Source organism: Eumetopias jubatus, unplaced genomic scaffold (genome assembly GCF_037043125.1).
Source record: "Eumetopias jubatus isolate StellerSeaLion01/CBP00866 unplaced genomic scaffold, mEumJub1_p1.0 scaffold_12, whole genome shotgun sequence".
In the NCBI taxonomy this organism is placed as follows: Eukaryota; Metazoa; Chordata; class Mammalia; order Carnivora; family Otariidae; genus Eumetopias; species Eumetopias jubatus.
In genome coordinates this window covers 67,105,386-67,128,357 of record NW_028274818.1, presented here as the reverse complement: position 1 = coordinate 67,128,357, position 22,972 = coordinate 67,105,386, and the positions used below count along the sequence as shown (strand labels likewise).

The following is a 22,972-nucleotide window of genomic DNA, read 5'->3' as shown; positions in this document are numbered from 1 at the left end:
GGGGGATGCTCGTTTCCCACGCGGTCTCCTCTCAGAGTGCAGGGCAAGTGCTCTAGCCTCCAGGGGCCAGAGTCGGACCCCAAAGCCTGCAGACAGCAACTCTTGCCCTCAGGGCCTTCAATCCTGTGCCTGGGAGCAATTCCTTCCATTTTAAAAGCACTTTGTGCAGTTGTTTTTTTAAGATTTTATGTCTTTATTTGACACAGAGAGAGCGAGAGCACAAGCAGGGGGAGCGGCAGAGGGAGAAGTAGTCTCCCCGCTGAGCCAGGAGCCCGATGCAGGGACTCGATCCCAGGACCCTGGGATCATGACCTGAGCCGAAGGCAGATGCCCAACTGACAGAGCCACCCAGGTGTCCCGAGCATTTTGCAGTTTACAAAGAATTTCCACGTGCATTGTTTCAACTCACAAGAACTTTGCAAGAGGAGCAGAGAATAGTGAGGCTCAGATCAGTTCAAGGACCAGGCAGGGCCTCCAAACGGGGAGAGTGGACCCCAAGGCCACGGCTGTTTCCCTGCAGCCACTGAGGGGGTTTAGAAGCCTGGGAGAGGCTGACAAGAGGGCAGGGAATCACTTTCCGGCCCCAGGGGTGGGTCCAGGCCCACACAAGCCCCGCCGTCCTGCCAGGGGACCCTCTGTCCAGTCCACAGCTGCCCAGGGCTGGGCTGGCCAGCGCTTCTGTTCTGCAGGGAGACCAACCAAGTGCCAGGGCAATGGATCACCTTCCCCAGGGTCCTCACTTGCTGCCAAGTCCACCCACACACTCTCTGACCCTCTGCGGTTGGGGCCCTTGAAATGTCATTTCACAACGTCCTGGCCGACCTCGGGGGCGGCCGATGGTAATCCCGTTAGCGTCGCCCGGCTCCCAGACAGGCTCCGTGGCAGACTTACTCCTCCCGCACACTGTTGCCAGGACAGCTGGCCTGGAATCTCGGCGGCAATCTCCAGACGGTGCCCAGAAGCTTCTCCAGGAAATGCGACGACAGCCCGCGAGGGTGAGCAAGCAGGCAGCTGACTCTTGGGCCACCCCGTCCCGAGTGAACCCTCTTCCCCCACCCCCGCTACAAGCCCACTGCGTGCAGGGGGGCCTGCACCAAGGGACTGGCAGGGGCTGGAGGGTGCTCTGGGGACTGTTTGGTCAACCCCTCGGAGCACCTCGTTCCTGCGTCCCCTCCCCTAAGAGGCTCAGCGAGGCCCTCCTCTGAGGACATCACCAGCCTCCCATGGGGGCAAGAGGCTTTAGTAATCTGGACCTAAATAGCGTGGAAATGCGGCGAATCCCGAAGGGGCAGAGCAGCACCCCAGGGGTACCTGCGAGGCTGAAGCCAGACCAGAGTGCTTGCCTCCATCACCCCCATTCCACGGGCCACGGCCAGGGGCGCGGGGCAGAGCAGAGAGTCACAGTCACCCGAGGGTTGCACTGCGCGAGTGACAAGGTGATTGTTTTTTTAAAGATTTCATCTATTTATTTGACAGAGAGACAGTGAGAGCAGGAACACAAGCGGGGGGAGTGGGAGAGGGAGAAGCAGGCTTCCCGCGGAGCAGGGAGCCCGATGCGGGGCTCGATCCCAGGACCCTGGGATCATGACCTGAGCCGAAGGCAGACAGTTAATGACTGAGCCACCCAGGCATCCCAAGGTGATTATTTTAATAAAAACACTCTTTACATGTGTTCTTTCTCAATCCTTAGAATGCAACAGTGTCTGGAACACAGTAGATGCAAGTGTTGCTTTCTCTTGCTTTCCCCGGATGAGGCTGGAAGGGAAAGTCCGATCCCCGCTTGACAAAGGAAGCAGCCAAGGCCATAATTGTTCAAGACTAAATATGCACAGGAGGGGGCCCCAGACTCAGACGCAGCGCTCCTGGCTGTGCACGTCCAGCCCCAGGATCCCGGGATGCCTCTCGAGCCCTTCATCCCATCCGTCCTCCTAAACCTCTCAACTGGGCACTGACCTCACTGCTCCTGGCCCGGTCCCGGGCACTTCGGATCAGTTCGCCAGCCCAGTCCTCACAAAGCACGGAGGAAGGCAGCCTGTTCTCATTCTGTGCAGGAGGAATCGGATGCCCGTGGGGGCCGAGTGATTTCCCCAAAGGGCACAGGGGCCGTCCGGCTCCCAGGCCCACTGGGTGGGCACTGTGGTCCCAAGTGCCCCCCACCTCAGACAGCGATCAGGGAGTCCCCCGAAGGTCCTGCGTCCAGCAGCCGGTATGTGCTCACCAACTCTCTACTGAGGAAGCACCGGACAGCTGGGAAGAGGGGAAGCCACAGAAGGCCGTCCGCTGAACCGACACTTTCCAGGTCTACCTGGGCAGGAGCTCCTTCCTCTGCTTTTCCCAAGATCCTAAACAGCTGCAAAACAGTCCATCCTCTGGGGCGCCTGGGTGGCGCAGTCGGATTAAATGTCCGACTCTTGGTTTCGGCTCAGGTCATGATCTCGGGGTCGTGAGATCGAGTCCCACACTGGGCTCCACGCTGAGCACGGAGTCTGCTTGGAATTCTCCCTCCCTCTCCTTCTGCCCCTCCTGCTCGTGCTCTTGCTCTCCCAAATCAACAAATCTTAAAAAAAAAAAAAAAAAAAAAAACCAAAACGGTCCCTTCTCTGATGAAGTCTGAGTGACCAGCCCCTCTGAAGGCAGTACCAGCTGCTGGAGCCCGGGCCTGAGGTCCGACTTCAGTCCCCAGGACCACACACTTCTGTGTCTGGGCCTAGAATCAACGGGAAATGTGACTCGCAGCTTCTATGCTCACGGGCTAAGGTGGACTCAAGTGCTGAGGACTTCCCAGAACGTCCTGGTGAATCAGCTCCTCAGGTTGGGACAAATCCAGAACATGTGCCCACAAAGGGCTGCAAGGTGCACATGGAGACCTCATCTGAGCCATCTGGTCTGGAGGGACGGGGGCCTGGAAACCGCCCAGAGAGCAAACTTCTCTGGGGGAAATGATGAGTCAGCTCGGCCCAGAAACTAAAGCCTTCCCTGAAGGCCTCTGTCACAGACCCCGCCGAAGCTCTTCTTGAAGGAGCTACAGAGGACCCTGGGATCCGGAGCGTGAAGCCATCTGGTCCCGGGCTCAGCCAGGACATGGGTGGGCACGGACCTGCGGGGCGGGAAAGTGACGTGGCTGTGCTGGGGGGCAGCGTGGGGTGCGGGCGAGCAGGCCCCAGCCAGCCAGACGCGCCAGGCAAGACGGGACAGGACAGTGGGCCGGACGGGGACGGCTCAGCCTTGGTCCTGGAGAACAACTTCCTTCTGTGTGTTTCCCTCCCGGCCACAGTCACTGCTGCCTGCAAGAAAGCACAAAGCCAACCAATTACCAGGTCTAATTATCTGCCTTCAGCCTCCTGCTGGCAGTGGCCGCGGAGGCTCTTGCCAAAACGCCGCTTCCCCGACACCCTGATCCAAAAGGCCCCACGTCAGTGAGAGAAGGCTCGGCCAGCCCAGACCAGCTGTAAGGTTTCCTCGCCACCGGGACAGGCCACAGGGGTTCAGCTCTCTCCCTGGAGCCTCTGCGTCCGGCCCCCGGAGAGGTGGTGGCACCAGCCCCCTGGGACTGCGGCAGAAATTGACAGAGCAGCAGTGATGGCCAGGGAGGGGAGGCGGCTTCCACAGGCCTGTTTGTGCTCGCAGCGGTCAGGGCCTGCCCAGGGCTATGCCTGGGCCTTGGGGCCCAGCACGGCTGAGAGATGGGCCGCGCGCCCCAGGGGATGCGGGGAATCTCTGCGGGTGCCGTATCGTGGCCTGGCCACATTTCCTTGCCCTTCCAAAGCAGCCATCTCACCTCTGCCCCCGGGGGGGCCTGAGACCTGTCAGTCTCTTCCTGCCCCGCACCGAGGTGCCCTCCGACTGGCACGACTGCGGGGCAGCCTCCAACCCCAGCAGCCTCGAGGACCACGTGGAGGCTTGTGAGAGCAGGGAGTGTGGGGGAAGGTGGCCGGCCCTTCAGCCCCCAACCCTGCAGCCCAGGGGACCCGGACCAGGTGCCCGTCGCTGGGCAGTTCCGAAACCAGAGAAGAAGCAAGAGTGACTTGGGGCCGTGGCATGGAGAGCAGGATGCAGAGGGCTCTAGGGACCCACTGGGTCCGTGCACATGCCATCCTGGCCCTGCGCTGAGGGACGGAGGGCCTGCCGGCAGCCTGGGGGCCGTCAAACCCCAATGGAAGGAGGGAGGTGCCGGTGACTCGGCCCCAGAAGGAAGGAGGTCTAGAAGCCCAGACAGACATGTTTCCCAGCCACGACCCCACGCATGCGACAGCTCATCCATCTCGGCACACATGCCTGAGAGGTCTCTGGGGATACAGAAATCCCCCTGGCCAGTGATTAAAAAAGAATGTCTTCCTACAAACTGTGGTGGGGGTAATTTCTCCATGTGTCATCATGCTGGTCATCAGCAAGCACCGACCGACCATGCAGGACAGTCTGAGGTATTTGGTTACGAAGGTCAGCGCCTGCCCCCTGCCCCCAGCCCTGCATCCTGAAGATGGACCATAAAGGCCAGCAAAGCTTTAGCAGGAGCCTGAGCAACTGGACACCCCGCCTTGCACCCGGTCACACGCAAGGGGACACACAACACCCACCTTTGCGCACTTTATTCCTTGCCTCTTTGGCGGTGACTGGAAGGCTGGGTGAGGTGGGAAGGGGCAGAGCGTCTTAGGAGCTGAGCGTGCCAGAGTGAGAACAGGGCGCTGTGGGGCGAGGCTCCCGGGTCTGCACGGGGAAGGGGCCAGGGCAGTCGCCACTTCCCCTGGGCCTGGGCTGAGCTTCTCCCGCTGTTCCCCTGGAGCTCTGGCCTCGGTGGGGGTCCCTTTCTGCCCCATTGCTGTGGTGAAGGCTGGGGTTATCAGCACCCTGCTCCCTGCGGCCCCACACGAAGCTCCTCCAGCAAGGACACAGTCAACTCAGGGTGGGGTGGGACGGAAGCACACTGCCCTCCACGCCTCCGGGGCCTCTGCCCCCTTCAGCACTCTCTCCCGGGTGGCCACTCTGGGCCACTCTGCTACCAAGCTCACCAAACTCCAGGTACCCCGACCTCCCCCAGGGGAAGGGTTGCACCTGCTCCCCGAAAGCTTGTCTCTGCACCTTTGCTCACACCCTCTGCCTCCAAAAGCCTGGCCCTTGCGTCTATCATCATCGAACTCCAGCGCCCCCGTTCAGCTCTTCCTGCTTCCCACCCCAGTGTGCCTTGTCCACTCAGCAGAACTGTGTGACCTGACAGTACACACCGCTCATTACAGCGAGCCCTGGCCCACACGCCGCCGTTTCTGTGCTGGGGCCACGCCCCTGCCCCACAAAACCCACCTGAGTACCAGGTTGGCGCCAGAAGTGTGGACTGACCGGACTGAACGTCTTAGCACAGACCCGCAGCTGGGACCGGTCAGGAGTCCGCAGTCACCGCCTCCCGGCCACCCAGAGGGCTTCCGAGGCCCAGCCGCAGCCGAGTGGAGATGTCCTCTGATTTATTAATTAATGCAAACACAGTTCATCCAAATGCTCCAGGGCACAGTTAGAAAAAAATCCAGCACATTTTAAAAAACGATAAAAATAACATTTACCAGCCTAGAAATACCTCCCCGGCCTTTCTTCCCAGTGCCGTCCCCCCTGAGCCCGGCCTCCCGGCCCCCCCACCCCCCACCGGCGGGTTGTCCTGTTGACCTGCCGCACTTCTTCGGTGATGAACAGGACTCCTGCGGGCGCGCTAACTGGGTTACTGCAGAGGCTCTTGGCCGGCCCAGCCCTCCACGTGGGCTGCTTTCCCACTACCTGCCTCTCATCTGTTCCAGCTCCCTGATTTGCAACAACAACCTCCATTGTCCCCCACATCTGGGACTCCGGGTTTCAAGTGAATCTCCCTGAGGCAGAGAACAGAAGATGTTGCTGTCTCGGTTTGTCTCGTGGACAATGGGGCCATTCTCGGGGGCTGCAGGCAGTGCAGGGGAAGCTGAGCCCTGATGGGACCCGGCGGGTGGGGAGCACACAGGGTAAAACCCAGACCTTTTCTTCCCAGCTACTTGGGTGTACGCTTCGTGCCAATCAATTTTAGATGCAACAGACAAGCCAGGAGCCTGAGGATCTTGAGGACCCCCGCCTCTGGCCTCGGTCTCTAGAACGCCAGCAGAGGGCTGGGCCAGGTCTGACCTCGCCTGACCCAGCGTCCCCCAGAGAAGGCAACGTTGAGGGTGGTCTTCCCACCCCCAAGGCTCAGTCATTGCCTCTCAACACCCCCCTGTTGTTGTTTCTGAGATGTTGTCATTCTGCTTAAATCAGTTTCATCTGAAAGAGATCATTACCTGCCGAGGGGCACCTGGCCCGCTCAGTCAGAAGAGCATGCTACTCTGGATCTCAGGGTAGCGAGTTCGATCGAGCCCCACGTTGGGTGTGGAGCCTACTTAAAAAAAGAGAGAGAGATCATTACCTGCCCAGTGGAAGGCAATGTCAGCATTCTTGGAGTGGGGTGCATCTGGGAGAGCCTGAGACAGTTTCCAGGAGCTCTGAGACACACCTGGGGGTGTCTTACCCGCGGGGGTGGCGTGCCAGTTCTCATACCTTCCGTGGTCTCTGCGCAGCCCGCCCCCACCCCTTCAGCCAGGCTCCTGGAAGGAGCTTTGTCTCTTAGAGAACTTCTCTACCTTTGCCCCTCCCAGCCTCCAGGTAATCCTACTGTCCCCAGGCAGCTCCCAGGGCTTGGGACCCCAGGCTCGGGGAGTGCTGAATGTGGGCCCCTGGGAGAGCCCTGGGCTACTGCCCCCAACACATGGGGACACGAGCTTTCTTTCAGCATTTTATACAGTCACACCTTCTATCCTTGGGTCTGCACCTCTGACCGCCCGGCCCCCACACCCCAGGGAGGGGCAGGGACGCTTAGATCTTGCCCGGCTCCCCAGTGCGCCTCAGGTCCCAGCTGCAGGTGCTCCAGAAAGGCTCCTTCCATGTTGCCTTCAGCCCTGATTATTTGTCACCTCGCCTTACCCATCCCCCTGCTCTCCTTAGCGTGCAAGCCTCTCTGCACTCAGCTCTGTACTCGCCGCTGCCCGGGACAGGGGCTCAGTACCTCCTTAACCAATTCTGGGTGGGAAGTTCCTGGCGAACACTTAGGCGCCCGGGCTGTCTCCCGAAAGGAAGTGTTGACTGAGCAACACGTAACCAAAGGCACCCGAAGCGGCGATGCTGGGAGTCGGGCTGGCGCCCTGGGGCCCCTTCTTGCAGGAACGGCTCCCGCAACTGTCAGCACACCACTGCCCCCCGCTGGACATGGGGCCGACGCGGCCGCCATCGTGGCTCCTTCCTGCCCCGTTCCGGACACAGCTCCCGGCCTAACCGGTTTCTCAGCCGGCTCCTCTCCCCGCGATCGCTGTCTCCGCCTGACTGCTTTGCTGTGACTCCGTGTCATCCAGGAAGGTACGCGGAACAGCGGCTGCTTGGAGTCCCGGCACGTCACGGGTCCTGTGAACACTCCCTGAAAACCAAGGCAACCCAGAGTTGCTGGCAAGTCGGCCGTACCGCAGACTGTTAGTGTGATGATGAACCCTCTCCTTTGGGGAAAGATCAAGGGCAGGGAAAGCACGCAGGTACCGCCGGGTCCTGGGGGTCAGACTGCTCCCTCCTTCCCCGGGACACGCTTCCTCTCTTCACTTACAGGGATTCATGAATTTGCCTGATTATTTCCGCCCTGACTCCACTAGCTTGTAAGTACTTTGTCCAGCCCAACGACTGCCTGTAAGGCCCAGGGACTCAATTCCTGGCAACAGGATAGGAGTGGCTTAATTTGCCAACAGCAATGGTAAAATACACGAAAAAGAAGGCCTCACGCAGTTCACTCAGACGTTGCTTCGGTTTGCCGAGAAGTTAGGTTCATCTCCCCAAATGGAACTGGGGTTAGCCCAGGGCCTGGCAGGCATTTGGATACAGGAATCGGGCTCAGGGAGGAGGGCGGCCGGGAGCAGAAATCCGGGAGTTGGGCAGCATGACCCCGGGGTGAACTACGGTGGGGGGGTGAGCGCGAAGCCTGGTACCTCAGGACCGCTACCGGGGGAACTGGGGGTCCTGGGGGCCAGCACAGAGCCCCATGGGGAGGAGGAGGGCAAGGGGCAATGAGGTCAGAAAAGCGAGGGGCCTGTGAAGTTTTCAGGACGACGGGTGGCCAGCGGCCGCAAGTGCAGCTGAGTAATCTAGGCAAGAAAGGCTTGAGAGTCGTCTGCGGGAAGGGCGACATGGAGGTCAGTGGGGACCAGCTCAGGCTGCAGGGTGGCCGGACCTCCGCTGCCGATGGGATCGATGGGGGATGGGGGGAGACCCCGAGGACAAGAAAGCAATCGAGGAGGCCACCGGCACAGGCCAAAGGTGTTTGGTTTCAACCTTGCACCCAGGCTTGGCTCCACCAACCCAGCTCTGCTATTGCCACCAGTTGCAATTTCTAAAAACCAAAATTAGTCATACTGCTTCCTGTCGTGATTAACACATCTGCTGGCTTGCCATTTGCTGGCCAATGAGAGCAAAGTCCTGTGCCAATCCATGAGGTATAATTTATTCTCGGAGTTGGTTTCTTTCTCTCGCTCTCTTTTTTAAAAGACTTTATTTTTTAAGTCCTCTCTACACCCAGCCCCTAGAGCGAGAGCGGCAAGCTCAACCGGCTAAGCCGGCCGGGCACCCCTCAGACCTGGAGTCTTCATCACCTAGAAAGGAGAGCTGCATAGATCCATAATCCCTTGTCCAGAATCCTTGCGGCCACGTGTGTTTGGGAATTCACAGCTTGTTGAATTCCACAGAGGGAGGATGGAGCACCTGCCATATGCCACGTAAAGCCACTGGGCTCCACCCTGTCCTCAAACACGCCGAGTGGGACAAATAAAGGCTCCAAACCACCCTCCAAGAGGTCAGGTCAAGTTTGCTACCAACGGAGTTACTAAGATGCTTTTGTTTTTCCGAGCTTTTCCAACTTTCAGAATTATGATAAGGGCTTGAGGCCCACCCTGTCGGGCTTCTTTTAAAGCCCAAATGAGGTACGTGTGTGTGTGTGAAAATGAAGCCAAGTGCAATTTATAAAGGCCGCTCCCGGGTAGCCTTTCTGAAGCCGTTGCTCTACAGCTAGAAAAATAACCTGCTTCAGTGAATGCATCGAGCATAGCCGGGGACGCCGGAAGGTTCCAGGGCAGGTCCCCTAACTTCTTGCTCGTCCTGGTTTGTCTGTCTTCAGGGGCTGGAGCTGGGCCGAGCTCAGGGCATCCCTGCTCGCAAAGCCGTGGTCTCTAGGAGGCAGGGATGGGGTCGGCCTTGCACTTGCCCCGGTAGGCACCTGACATATGGGATGTTCCTCATTGTGACAGAGGGCAAGGGTGGCACCATCTCAAGTCCTACTGTCTTCACCTTCGGGCAAAAACCTCTCCTCCCAGAGGGTCACTCGTCCCAACTCTGCCCTCCCGGCCCCTCACTGCTGTTCTCTGGGGCCCCTCCACCCCGTTCTCAGTAACCGGGCCCCTGGCTCTTAGTCTTCTTCTTTTTTCGTCTCATCCTCTGCCTGACTCGTAAGTGACGTTCATAAAGAGTGGACAAGTCAGCCTCACCAGGAACAACAGCTCCCCTGAAATCTCATCCTACGTCCTCGACACCTGCTCCCTTAACCTCTCTCTTTTGACCCAGTTAAGTACCCACCGACCTAGCCTGGGTCCCGTGATCTATCCCTTCAACCACGCTCTCGCCAGTACCTTCAACGTTTCTGCCCCCTTGTCCTTCTGTATCATGTACCCTACAAATCCCTACTACCTGTCTTTTGCACTGCAAGACCCAGGCTTCTGGATGGTGCTGGAAACAGACCCCAAAGTGTGCAGATCAGGACTCTTTCAGGAGTAGGATCTCCAACTTCAACTGGGTCTTCAGCTCTGCTTGACATGCTGTCTCCGAGTTTCCTTACTCATGTCTCACTCCGGCTTTTCCAAATCCTCTCGTCAAGGCTCTGAATCCACGCTTGCCCTCCTACGTACATCCTCACTTACACATCACTCACCTTTTCCTCCTTCCCCACCACCCCCAAACAGCCAGGAGCCCCCTCCTGTTTGCATCTGTGCCTCTGGTCCTGCCCTTCATGTTCTCCCTGAGATCTTGCTTTCCTCTTTCTTTGCGGTTTTAATCCCTCCAGCTCTTGCGATTCTTTCTCTGAAAGTTACAAACAGGCACACACTCTTTCCATCTTAAGAAATAACTCTTTTTCGGGATGCCGGGGTGGCTCAGTCCGGTAAGCGTCTGACTTTGGATCTCAGCTCAGGTCTCAACCTCAGGCTCGTGAGTTCAAGCCCCTTGTTCGGCTCTGCACTGGGTGTGGAGCCTACCAAAAAAGGAAAAAGAATACTCTTCCTTCACCAATGTCTTTGGTCCATGTTCTGATCTCCTCTGTTTACAACGGAGCTCTATGAAGAAGAGTATGAAGCTACTGCCTCCACCTTTCCGCCCCTCCTGCTGCTTCCCGTCAATCCCACCCAGACCCTAATCTGACTGAGGCTCCTCTGGCCGAGGTCACCAACCACTACGATCCACCGACTTGTTTCAGTTCTTTGTACTTGTGCCCCTCATCTGCCCCCTGAGATCACTGACTGGTCCCTCCTCAGAACCTGCTCCTCCCTCACATCGCAGACCCTCCCGGCCTCCTGTTATCTCTCCGATAACCTCTCTGCCTCTTCTGCGGGCTCTGCTCCCTCTCTCTTCTCTCACCCTTGTTCATGTGGCTGTTTCCTGGGGCCTGTGCTAGTCTCCTTTTCTCCCGCCGTGTCCTCCCCGGAGGAAGGCTCCATGACGCCCTATCTGCTGCCGACTCCTATTTCTGGCCACTGCTGGAGTTTCCCGTGGAGACAGATGGCGCCACCTGCTCGGTCTTTCCCAGCCTCCCCCTGAGGCTGCTCCGTTTTCTTTCCCTTGTGCTGGTACCACAACCTTCCCTCGCCTGGGCGTCCCTCCACTCTCTCCTGCATACCCCACAGGACTCTCCATCCCTAATCCGTCCGCTCCTCTCCAGTCCTAGGCTAGTGCCCTAACCAGATCCATGGCTCTTAGGCCTGTATTAGGCTGGAGCAGCATAAGGGGCCTCCCTGCCTTTGGGTTTGCACTATTGCCCTTCTGTTCCGGTGAGCAGCCAGAGTCCCATAAATGCAGTGGACAGGAAATCTAGAGTCGCAGAAAGCAGATGGGTTATCGTGGGGGGCAGGGGTGGGCGTGGGGGGATTAAATATAAAGGAGCATAAGGGACCATTTGGAGATGAAGAAATGGTTCAGATCCTGATGGCGGTATTGGGCATATCGGTAAGTGACCACTGGGTACACGGCACGCCTGTCGAGATGCGTCAGACTGTACGTTTACAACCGGTGTGTCTTAGTGTATGTAGAATATACCCAGATAAGCTTGATTAAAGCCAGATACCCTTCCAGGCCACGTTGCCTGGAAAGCCAAGTTCAAATTTCTTCCCGGGGCACGGGTCCCCCACCCCTAAGCACGCGCACTCTGCGTACCGCTGGGATCTGGAAGGGGCCTAGCGTCCCGGCCCTCCCGCGGAACAGCCGCGTCGCCCGACACGGCTTGCGCGCCGCCCCTCACCCCACCACAGGCGACCGTGCTGCCTTTGGGGTCCAGCGAACCGACATAGATGCCCATCGCACAAACTTTTTGGCGGCGCTCCTGCGTTTCTGTCCCCCTCCCCTTTGTTAGGCTGCGGGGTGTCAGCTGGACCCTGCCGCCCCCAGGCTTGTGTCTCCAGTGCTTCGCTGCCAGCCGCTGCGTCGTGGTCGCAGGACCCGGGCCTTGACCACGCAGTCCCGCGAGAGGGACAGCGGGCCGACACCACCGCCCCGCTCCTCCAGTCCTGAAGGGGGCGCTGTGGCAACCTCGCCCCTGTCTCCCCGCTCTCGACTTCTCCCGGCGAGGTCCCGGAGCCTCTCGCTCGGGGCTCCGCCCCTCCTGGCAGCATCCCTCCTTCCCATTGGGCGAGGGCGGGCCGGGCCGTCCAATGGGGCGAGGCGTTGGTGCGAGGAGGGGCCGCCATCTTCGGGCCGCTGGGCCCCCGCACCGGTCTCCGGCAGCCAGAGGTAGGTGGTAGGTGGGCCGGGTCTCGCCGCCTGCGGTCCCCGGCCTCGCCCGCTCGCGCTCCGCTGCGGACCCACGATGCCGCAGTACCAGACGTGGGAGGAGTTCAGTCGCGCGGCCGAGAAACTCTACCTCGCCGACCCTATGAAGGTAAATGCCCGCGGGCCCGCTGCCTCTGCCCCGGGTCGGGAGGTCTTCCCTGCGGTCCGCGCGGCCTCCGGAACTTCTGCAGCCCCGCCAGGAGGTGCTGGGGGTGAGCGGAGACGGACCCCGCCAGGTGTCATGGTTCCCGCTGCCCCCTCCCGGAGGAGCGGCGGGACGAGACCCGGAAACCGGGTCTTCGCGGGGCCCCAAACGGCACTGCTCTGCCTTCCCCGCCCCCAGCCCGTAACTTCCCTGCGGCCGCGGTTGGTTTACGTGTCTCTAAGGGCAGGGCTCCTCCCCCTGCGGCTGCGGCCTCCCGACCCGCAGTGGTCTCGGGCCCCGTTTCCCGTCGTTCCGCGGCGAGTATGAGACTCTCGCACCCTTTCCTCAGGAAAATGCCCTTAAACATAAATGGTGGCAGTTTAGGGGGCTCATTCATGGCCCCCACAAGAATTATGATAAGTAGTTGCCAGGGGTTAGCTCCTCACTGAAGGGCAAAGGAGTCCAGATGACGGGAACTGAAGCATTCAGGTCTTGATTTTTCTTCTCGCGTTTTTGTTTTGTTGTCCTACCCGCGGACTATTTAAATAGCTCCTTGCTAACTAAAAGTCTTGGTCAGTGTTTAGACCTAGATGCACAACAAGAAGCTGTGAGGCAGCGTTTGTCCAGTCGTTACAGTAAAATGAAACAAGAAGTGATGGCGTCAGTTCGGTACTTTTTGAAATCGAGGGTTTTGTTTGTGACACGATTTCCAGCTCCTCCATCCGGCTGACGCCGGGTGTTGGTGGTCTCCGTGCAGTGCGCTGTGAGAACGGTCCAGGAATTTTGTCCCGAAGTACCCACACCGCACGCAGAATATCTGAAAACATAGTAAAGAGTGTAGAAATTCGCAAGAGTAATCATATTTTGATTTAACTTAATAGGGAAATGACTACGGGGTGGGGGGTCCTTACAGCGTATTAGTCTAGAATACGCAGGATGGAGAGAGAGCCTTTCCTCTCTTCACCCCACAGAAAAGTCCAGGGCCCGGAAACTTCTGGTTTTCGACTCTGCTGTTTTGATAGGTGAGGGCGCTTGGCTAACAGTTTTGTGGAGTGCCTTCTGTGTGACAGGCGTTTTACACTGCATACCCTTACGTGTTTGGTTCATGTGAACAGTCGGGACAATCCCTTGAGGTAAATGAATGAACAGTCTTTGAGACATTAAATGGATTGCCTGGTCTCTAAAAGATGCAGCTAGAATTTCAACCCCGTTCTCTAAACCCCAAGTCTGTGCTGTCTGTGCCAGAACTAAAGAAGTTTTGTCAGGACGCCTTGGAATCCATTTCAGAGAATTCTCTTTCTTCTCTCCCACCCTCCTGAGCCTGTTGAGTACACCTGTCACCGTTTACCGTTTTCTCTTGCGTTGCTCTCACTGAAGATGGTGTTCCTGCTGGACAGTGTGATAACCTCTCAGTCTTCCTGCCTTTTTATTATTTTTTTTTTATTTTTAAGATTTTTATTTATTCGAGAGGGGGAGAGAGAGGAAGAGAGAGAGAGAGCATGAGAGGGGGGAGGGTCAGAGGGAGAAGCAGACTCCCGCCGAGCAGGGAGCCCGACGTGGGACTCGATCCCCGGACTCCAGGATCATGACCTGAGCTGAAGGCAGTCACTTAACCATCCGAGCCACCCAGGCGCCCCTCTTTCCATCTTTTTAAACCCTCCTTTGCTCATGCCACAGTTGTCTAAAACAAAAATGGAATTCTCTCAGTTTCCTACTTAAATACTGGTTTTTCGTAGATTGGCGGGTAAAGTCCAGACTCGCCATCCACAGTCGGACCCTCTCCAGTCTTTCTGGGTTTGTCTTCCCACCATACCCACAATCCTCAGCTCTAGTCTCATGAAGTTACAGATTTTGGATCTTCATTCACACTGCTCCTTCAGCTTCTCTCCCACCCTCTTAAGAGAAAAAAGCATGCTTTGGCAAAGCCACCTTTAGAAAGCCTTTTTATACTTCCCCTTCCCCAATTTAAATTACTTGTTTTCTCTTTTAGCATTTTACCTGTGTATGCCTATATAAAAGGACTTAACTCATGTATCCTGTGTTGGTTATTTTGGTTGCTTGAATTCAAAGTTCCTAAGAAAGCAAGAATCTTGATCACTTTTTCTCTCTTTGTGGCATCTGACCTGGTAACATAGGTGCCCCCTCAGTTACAGAATAGACCCTCTTATAACGCCGTAGAGCTTTTAACTCTCACTTCTCCTCATGAAGCCAGCCGTTCTTTCAACCGAGAGTTAAGACTTTACATAGTTGTCATGCTTAGCACATTTTAAAGTTGCTTTTTGTTTCTGGAGAACATTTTTTAAAACATGTAGAATTGAATTAATTAACCCAGTTTATAGGATCTGGCATCTAAAGACAATCTAGTTGTTGTAATTTATGTAAGTGCTTGCTGAGTTCCCTTTTCCCCTTCACCAAAACAAATTTCAAGAGTGGTGTGCCCCCCCCCCCAATCCCAGGAGAGCAGAGACATAATAGGAAAAGCTGTAGGTTACAGCTCTTCATAGCCCTCTCTCTTTAGTTTCCAGAATTGTCTTGAGGCTTCTGGTTCTACATTGTGACCATTTTATTTTATTTTTTAATTTTTTTTTAAAGATTTATTTATTTATTTTGAGAGAGTGAGAATGAGACAGAGAGAGAGAGTACATGAGAGGGGGGAGGGTTAAGGGGGGAGGAAGGCTCTTCGCTGAGCAGGGAGCCCGACGCGGGACTCCATCCCGGGACTCCGGGATCATGACCTGAACCGAAGGCAGTCGCTTAACCAACTGAGCCACCCAGGTGCTCCCATTGTGACCATTTTAAAATTATGTTCCTGTTTTGGCCTGTAGATACTTGGCACTTTTTAAAACAGCTAGTTATTTATGTTGGTCAGCAAGAAATGGACTCTGCTGCAGTACACTATTTCGAATCCATCACTTAAAAAAATAAAAATGATGTTCTCAGAAGTTGTAAACTCTACTGGGAGATGTTTTCTTCTAGATAAATCATTTTCTTGGCTCCCTAACTGTAGAATACTGAACAACAAAAGGTATTGTGTAGCATGGTGCTCAACATAGGAGGTATTTTGGAAGAGTTCTCAATGGAGACTTCTTCTCAAGACGGAATTCTGCTTTTCTGTCCTAATACGTCGTGTGGTGCCATCATGATAAGGACATGACTTCGCTGAATGCCTGAGTCAAAATCTACCTCCTGAGAGCCACGGGGTAGGGGACAGCATGAACTGTGACTGCCGTACTTCCTGCCACACGGATTTGGGCTTGCCTAGGCCTGTCTGCTGTTTTCCCCCCTACTTTTTCTATCATTTCTCTGCGGCTGGGTTGTGGGTATTGTGAGGGAAGGAAAAACATTCTCCTTTACTCTCTTAGGTTTAATAGCTGGGGCCCTGCAAATTAAACTGACAAAAGACAGGTTAACAAGAGAGAAAACCCGACATATGTATGCAGTATGCATGGAGTTCACAAACCATTTGACTTGAGGCCGTTAGCATTGGGCCTATGTACCGTCTTAACAAGGCTGATAAAGTGTGGGAAAGAGGGTGGACTAAGGAAAGGGGGTTTGGGGCTTCTACGGAGGGAAGTAAGTTGTGGGAAGGTGATTAGTAAGGATTGTTACGCAGATAAGAGCCTGCCTTTTCCCAGTAAGGGAGAAAGGAGTACCTTTACTATTAGAAATTTGTGTCACCTTTACGAAGGCTAATGAAAGCCAGAAAGGGCAGAGAGCTAATTGTTCTCTGCTCAGAACAGTCCTTATGCCAAAGTGACATGTTTTGAGGAGGCATGTTGTGATCCCTTTCAGTATATAGACGGTCCCCAACTTAAGATGCTTGGACTTTTTGTGTTTTTTGTTTTTTTTTTAAGATTTATTTCTTTATTTGACAGAGAGACAGCGAGAGAGGGAACGCAAGCAGGGGGACTGGGAGAGGGAGAAGCAGGCTTCCCGCCGAGCAGGGAGCCCGATGTGGGCCTCAATCCCAGGACCCTGGGATCATGACCTGAGCCAAAGGCAGACGCTTAACCACTGTGCCACCCAGGCGCCCCTGGGCTTTGTTTTTTGACTTTTGGTACTGCAACAACAATAGAAATTCAGTAGAAATTGTACTATGAATTTGAATTTTAATCTTTTCTCGGGTTAGTGAGATGCAGACAACACTCTCGTGACACTGGCCACAAAGCAATTTCTGTACGCAGTGAGGGGCTTGAACTCAGAACCCCAAGATCAGGAGTCGGATGCTCTACCGACTGAGCCGGCCACACATCCATGATAATCTCAATTTATGATATTTTCAACTGACAGTGGGTTTATTGGGGGCATAACCACATCATAAGTTGAAGAAGATCTGTATATTCTTGTTGTATATTCTTTTTATTCGTTGCATGCGGGTGGGCAGAGGGAGAGGGAGAATTCCAAGCAGGCTCCACACCCAGCATGGAGCCCAACGTGGGGCTCGATCTCACAACCCCCTGAGATCATGACCTGAGCTGAAATCAAGAGTCGGATCCTTAACCTACTGAGCCACCCAGGTGCCCAAAGATCTGTATATTAATGCCAAACCACCTTAAGAGTCTCATGGACATTCCCTGAATGTGGATGTGTTTTGGGAATTTTCAGTGTATCTTTTCAAACTGGCTGCAAATAAATATCCAACTTTTTAATAAGTCTTTTTAAAAAATGAATTATAGCAATAGGAATGAACTAAAATACTGTTTTCTACCTCATTCAATAACAGTGTTTACAGTGAAGATGTGTTTAGATGTTTTGGCTATTCTGGAGGGATCCTCTTTAGCAAACCTGAAGACTAACGCTTGTTTGTGAGAAATGTCTTCTTCTGACTTCACTGTTTCTAAATGTGTATTTTTATTTCAGGCCCGTGTGGTTCTCAAATATAGGCATTCTGATGGGAGTTTGTGTATTAAAGTAACAGATGATTTAGTTGTAAGTATACATTTTTATTTGTTGCATACTTCCCGATCTGTTTGAGTTAATCATTTGTTTAAAATTATTTACGTAGAATTTATGCAGATTATGTATTAGGATGATTATTTTGCATTTCGTTCCAAAGTCAAAAACCTCATTTTAGAGATACTTTTATAGACTCTCGGGGAAATAACTTATTTCACCAATGTAGTATGTCAGGTATAATTTAGTAATTACTTCAGACCTTAAGCAAAAAGAGTGTAGAGACTAAAACTGGATATGAGGGGATAGAGGTCTCCTTATGAGCGTGTGGGAAGGAAATGATGGTGTTTGAACACAGGTTATAGGCTTTATGGTTCCCTCCCCCTCCCCTCCCGGCTCAGTCTTGTCACTTCCGCACACCCCATTACTTCCGGGACCTGATCTCCACGTGCAGTAGTCATCCATTGAATTACTCTCGCGGTGAGCCCCGCAGCATCCCCTCACCTCCAGACCTGATGGTCTCATCATTTCACATTTTCCTGGACCTCCTGGCTGCTTCTGATAGAGAAAACCACTCTGGTGGAAATTATTTTGGCATCTGTGGCTCCGTTTTAGTCTTCTTTTTCTGTGTTTCTGTCTTACTGCTCTCTGCTAATAAGTATTGGTTTCTCCAGGATTCTGTCCTGGGTCAACATTTCATACTGCTCCTGGGGCAGTCCCTTTCAGCCATGGTGCCTGGGACTGCTGGGGTCTAGGTCTGTCTCCACATTTGTACATTTAGGTCACATTTTCCTTCTGACTTCCTGACTAGCTCTCTTTACCTCGGTGCTCCTCAAAATTAGCCTGTCTAGAACGGAACTCCTTATCTCTTCTCAAACTGCCGCTCCTGTTTCCTAGCGTATTAGGGTCCTTCCTTTCCCGTTCTCATGACCACTGGCCCCTCGCTTGAAGAGCTTGTATTTGATCCTCTGACGTGCTCCATGTGCTTTCCCAGGCATTTGGGAATTACTGGCTCAAGCACCCGCGTCTCATTTCCTGTCACGAGTGCTCTGTCTCTGCTGTGCTTCCCCCGAGTTTAGGGTGTTATCCTCGCTTGGCTAGACTGCTAGACTAGGCTCCCCAATGTGGCCCTGCTTCCAGTTCATCCTTTAGTTGTCCGGAGAGATTTCAGAAAATGCAGGTTTGGTCTTTACGACCCTGCTTAAAAACCTTAGTGGCTCCTCGTCACGGATAATGTAACATGGCCTCACATGCCCTCCACCCTCTGTCTTTTCTGTGTTACGGAGGGGCTCCTGTGACGTGGCGGGCTGTCTTAGGCCTCTGTGCCTCCGGATGGCCTCTTCCCACCTTTGGGGCATTGAATCCCACCGCCGCCCCAGTGTGGCGAGATGGGTGCTTATCTTTCAACACCCAGCTAAAAGGATTACTTCATCTCTTGCTTTTCTTTTTGGCTCTTTTTGTGCTGTATCAATTATTTTATCATATTTTTCGTTGTGGTGGATTGTGAGCTTCAAGACAGTAGGGAGCAGTAAAGTTCTTAGCTGTATTTCCAGTGACCAGCATGGTGTGCGGGCCCGGGGGGTGCTTAGTAAGCAGGGTTTTCATAGATGTGCTTTCAGAGTGACTAAAAATCACTTTTTGTCTTAGCTCATATGTTAGACTTTTATATATTTGTGCTCAAGGTTCCATTGTGAGGTGTGAGTTCAGACTTTGATTACCATGTCTTCCAGCAACCAGTTAAGTTTGAAGTAACTGAAAATGTAGTTAGGTCACCCACATACGGTGTAGAGTGCTAGACTTAAGAGTCAAGAGATCTGAATCCGAGTTCAGCCATTTACCAACGTCTCAGCCTTGGAAAAGTTCGGACCAATAGTTTGGCTTTCTCTGGGCCTCCGTTTCCTTGTCCTTAAAGCGCCGTGGTGGCTGCCCGCTGCCCTGACCGGGGTGTGGGGCATAGACCACACACGGCAGAGTGCCTGCACTAGAGCCGGCCTCCCAGCGCATCCGCACGTGTGCTTGAGTCAGGGCGTCCACATGACAATCTGTCATTGTGATGGGCGCGGAGTGGGGAGGTATATCCGCTGAAGACAAGTTGGCGTGTCCTGTTTTTAAGATAGGAAAAAACGCACAGCTGATTTTAGAACAAAGGGCTCTAGCTCGAAATGATGACTTTTTGCCTCCGGTAATGATGAAATGTAATTAAGGATAGGCGGATGGCAACAGTGGCAGGAATCCTGTGACAAGACCGAAATAAGAAAAACACCTTCTGTGTTCTTTCTTAAAACTACTGAGAATTGGTCCATATTTGGAAGGGGCCAAAGACACAGTCAAACCCATCCTCCTAAATTGTAAATATATGAATCAACTCCGACAGAAAAAAAAATCTGTTTTCTAATGACTCTTTTAAAAGGTGTGCACACTTCCCTTGCTAATTCATTTTTAATAGTAATTCCTTCAGGAACTCAGTCTTAGGCTACATTTATTATCACGATGTCTTTGACTTTTTTATCATCATTTTTTTCTGATCCCATGACTGATTTATAGTATTTTCTATGAATCTGAAATCTTTGCTGTCAAACTGTAGTGACAGGGTAGACAGATTCTCCCACAGTACATGTACTGAAATTGAAACATTGGGGATTATTGTGGCCTCTTTACAAGACTGTGACACAAATTTCTACAATGTGTGGATAACAACTTTGAGTGTAAAGGCAGGATGACCAGTCAGGGATGATAAGATTGAACTATAGATTACTTAAGTTGATGACTACTATTGCAGGATCATTCGTTCCCTTTAAGACTCATGCGAACCTTTAAAATGGGCTAAAGAGAAATGGACCTTTTGTTACAAAATGAGGGAAAGACCTGCCAGCCTATATTTGGTATTTTTGAAGACTCTAGAACAAATGGTTTTTGAGAAACCATAAGTGGATCTGAAGTATATAGCTGATGAAGAATTTAACTTATAGCAGGGAAGAATTTGGTTTGGGTTAAAAACTGTGAATACCTTCAAAAAATCAAGGTTGGTCAGATTGATCTGGTTTAATTTAGACCGTGACCAGCTGTGAGCAAGGGATGGTGGATTTTTTTTCTTAAATTATCATTACTACCCTCTCCCCGTCTCCCAGTTTCACAAGTAAGGAAAGCAATCCTAATATTGCTGTGCTTTTCCAGTATAACTAACTCATGACCAGATCCCAGGAAGAAAATAATCTGATTCCAAGCCTGGAGTTGTCATCAGACCCCACAGCAGGATTTAGCATATTACTTAATTGGTCATTTTTGAGGAGCTTCTGTTAGATTTCATTTAGTTTTTTGCTTACAGCAGTGGAGTTGGAAATACTATAAGATACTAAAGGACCGTAATTGCTGGGGGCTTAGAAACTTGAGTGTAACTGCCTTAGTTTGACCCCCGGAGGGAATAGAGCAAAAGGTGGTGGGAAAGACTCATATATTTGTACCCAGTCCTCCATTTGCTACTTTGTTGATAATCTGGTTTTACCTAGTTAATGTGTACTTTTAAAATTTCTAACAGTGTTTGGTGTATAGAACAGACCAAGCCCAAGACGTAAAGAAGATTGAGAAATTCCACAGTCAACTAATGCGACTTATGGTAGCCAAGGAATCCCGCAGTGTTGCCATGGAAACGGACTAAATGGTTTGAATTGAAGATCTGTCCTGTTCTTAGGAAGTAAATCTCTTTTGAATCTGAAAAAGTGTTGGGAAAGAAAATAGTTTATGTAACTAAGTGGCCTCTTCAGAAGTGGGGAGATCGTTTTTTGTACTTTGTGTTTTAATGTTTACTTTAAAGAGCTAGGAATGTAAAATGCTTTCAGGTAGAAAACCTTTATTTATTTTTGAAAATTGAACAAATGCATCTATGTTGGGAAACCTTTTGCAGGTTGATATGGGGCAAAATATGTAATTATTCTATGGTAAGTTTGTATCAGTAATTTGAAAAAGGCAATTCTTCCTTAAATTTAGTTAATCTGTCTTTAAAAGAAAATTAGATGTAACCATTTTGCCAGATTGATATATTTCTTTTGGAGCATAAAATTTGTGCTGTTGCTGACCAACAAACATAAAATATGGTAACTGGAATTGCCTGTGCACAGCAGTGTGCCTGACTATGTATAATATAGTAGTGTAGTCTCAGTTATTTCTAAAAGTAATCATGGAAACAAGTATGCTTTACTTTACCTAAAACTTTCCAAATTTAAACTATTTTTGAATGTGAGGGATTTGTAGTATCATTAGCTTGTTGAGCAGAGACTTGCTTTGAATCTCGTTTTCAGTGCTCAGAAACCAGCTGCGGTTACTTTAAGTGCATGAACAGAATGATCACTAGTGGCCTGAGGCCACCATATTACACAGGTATTTGCCACAGATTTCCCCTCTGTCTTTTCTCAGGAGGGCTAAAGATTATTCAGACTGTTAAATCTTCACATATGTCTGTGCCACCCCTGCCCGTTTCTCTCTGTATTTAACCAAGGTGTTAAGCTGACTGTCACAACTGTTATGTTTTCCATTAGGCCAGAGGGATATCATTTTATATTTATCATATTATTGTAACCTGAATTTTACCACCTAAATGTAATGTTCACATGTTGCTACCTACATTAAAATATTTTTTGGTTAGGAATTTGTTGTGTTGAGCAACATTTTCACATGGAAAATTCCATTAGCCATATGAATTTTTGCATGTTTTGGAGAAGTCAGTAAGTAAAATATTATATGAATATATATTGTTTCTCTTGAAGTTTTTAACTTCTCAAGAATTACTGATTTCTTGACTGGGATATACTGTATTCATTTAGTGTAAAATGAGCCTGATGTTACTGTAAGTAAATTTTGATTGTTTTGTTTGTTGGTACTTTTTGCTACACGACTTTCTCTGAAGATGTATGTTGATGGCAAGGTGGTTTTCTTGATTAAGAAAAGTAACATCAAATAGTAAAGGGTATTTAGGATTTGAGGTTCCCCTCCCAGTCAATGGGATCGCTGGAGGATTTTTTGGCCTTTTTCTTTCTCATTTACACCTTCTGCTTTTTAACACTATAAAAATAACCTGGAGGGGAGTGACGGATTCGGGTTCCCTGGTCCTTGTGGCTTATAGTGGAGAGTGGAGAGCAGCGGCCTGGGTTGTAGTCTTGGCTCCACTGCTTCCTAGCTCCGTGGCCTTAGGGTACTTCTCTGCGCACCTGTTTCCTTTTCTGGAAATGGGGCTGACAACAGTACTCCTAGGACTTGAGGAGGGTCAAATGGTAGAACCTATCGTAAGCCTTTAGCACAGTGCTTGGAACATAGTAAAGCTCAATAAATGGGAGCTGCTAGCCGCAGTAGCTGTATTTTTCAGGGGAAAAGGTATAGCTGGCTCTTAGTTTATTTCATAACTTTAATTGGAGGATTATTTGGAGGTAACATCTGCCTTTTCTGCCAAGGGCCATGTCTGTTATTGAATGCCATTTTTGACAGTTGGGGAGCAAAACAAGACTGTCTCCATAGACAGTGTTCTTATGTGGGAAGAAACAAATCCTTAAATCTAAAACTTCTGTTTATTTGTGTCTGCACAAAAGAAAATTAAGATAATTGGTAAATGTATCAAATTTCTTAAAGACCATATAAATAACAAAACGCCAAATCATCATATATTCTGAAGATTGCAGTGCTGTATACTCCCAATTTTTTTTTAATCATGAAGTGTTTCTACACACCATAATCACACTTACCTGGGTTAATTTTTCACAAACATATTTGTGATATATTTGATCAAACACTGCTGACTTTAAGGTAATCCACATGAACTCACTGTAGTAATTGAGATTCTAGGTATAG

At 51.6% G+C, this 22,972-nt stretch overlaps 1 protein-coding gene across 1 annotated transcript; it reads left to right on the top strand.

Annotated features, from left to right (window-relative positions):
• The first annotated feature begins 11,995 nt into the window (after positions 1 to 11,995).
• On the top strand, positions 11,996 to 22,734 carry SRP9 (signal recognition particle 9). Its single transcript, XM_028111711.2, has 3 exons — positions 11,996 to 12,208; positions 17,105 to 17,173; positions 20,673 to 22,734. Exons 1-3 carry the CDS (start codon positions 12,137 to 12,139, stop codon positions 20,790 to 20,792), a joined length of 261 nt encoding a protein of 86 aa, XP_027967512.1. The 5' UTR covers positions 11,996 to 12,136; the 3' UTR covers positions 20,793 to 22,734.
• The last annotated feature ends 238 nt before the right edge of the window (positions 22,735 to 22,972 follow it).

Coding starts and splice junctions, on each gene's coding strand:
- SRP9 (XM_028111711.2), top strand. CDS start 12,137: ATGCCGCAGTACCAGACGTGGGAGGAGTTCAGTCGCGCGGCCGAGAAA. Junction 12,209..17,104: donor ACCTCGCCGACCCTATGAAG/GTAAATGCCCGC, acceptor TTTTTATTTCAG/GCCCGTGTGGTTCTCAAATA. Junction 17,174..20,672: donor AAGTAACAGATGATTTAGTT/GTAAGTATACAT, acceptor AATTTCTAACAG/TGTTTGGTGTATAGAACAGA.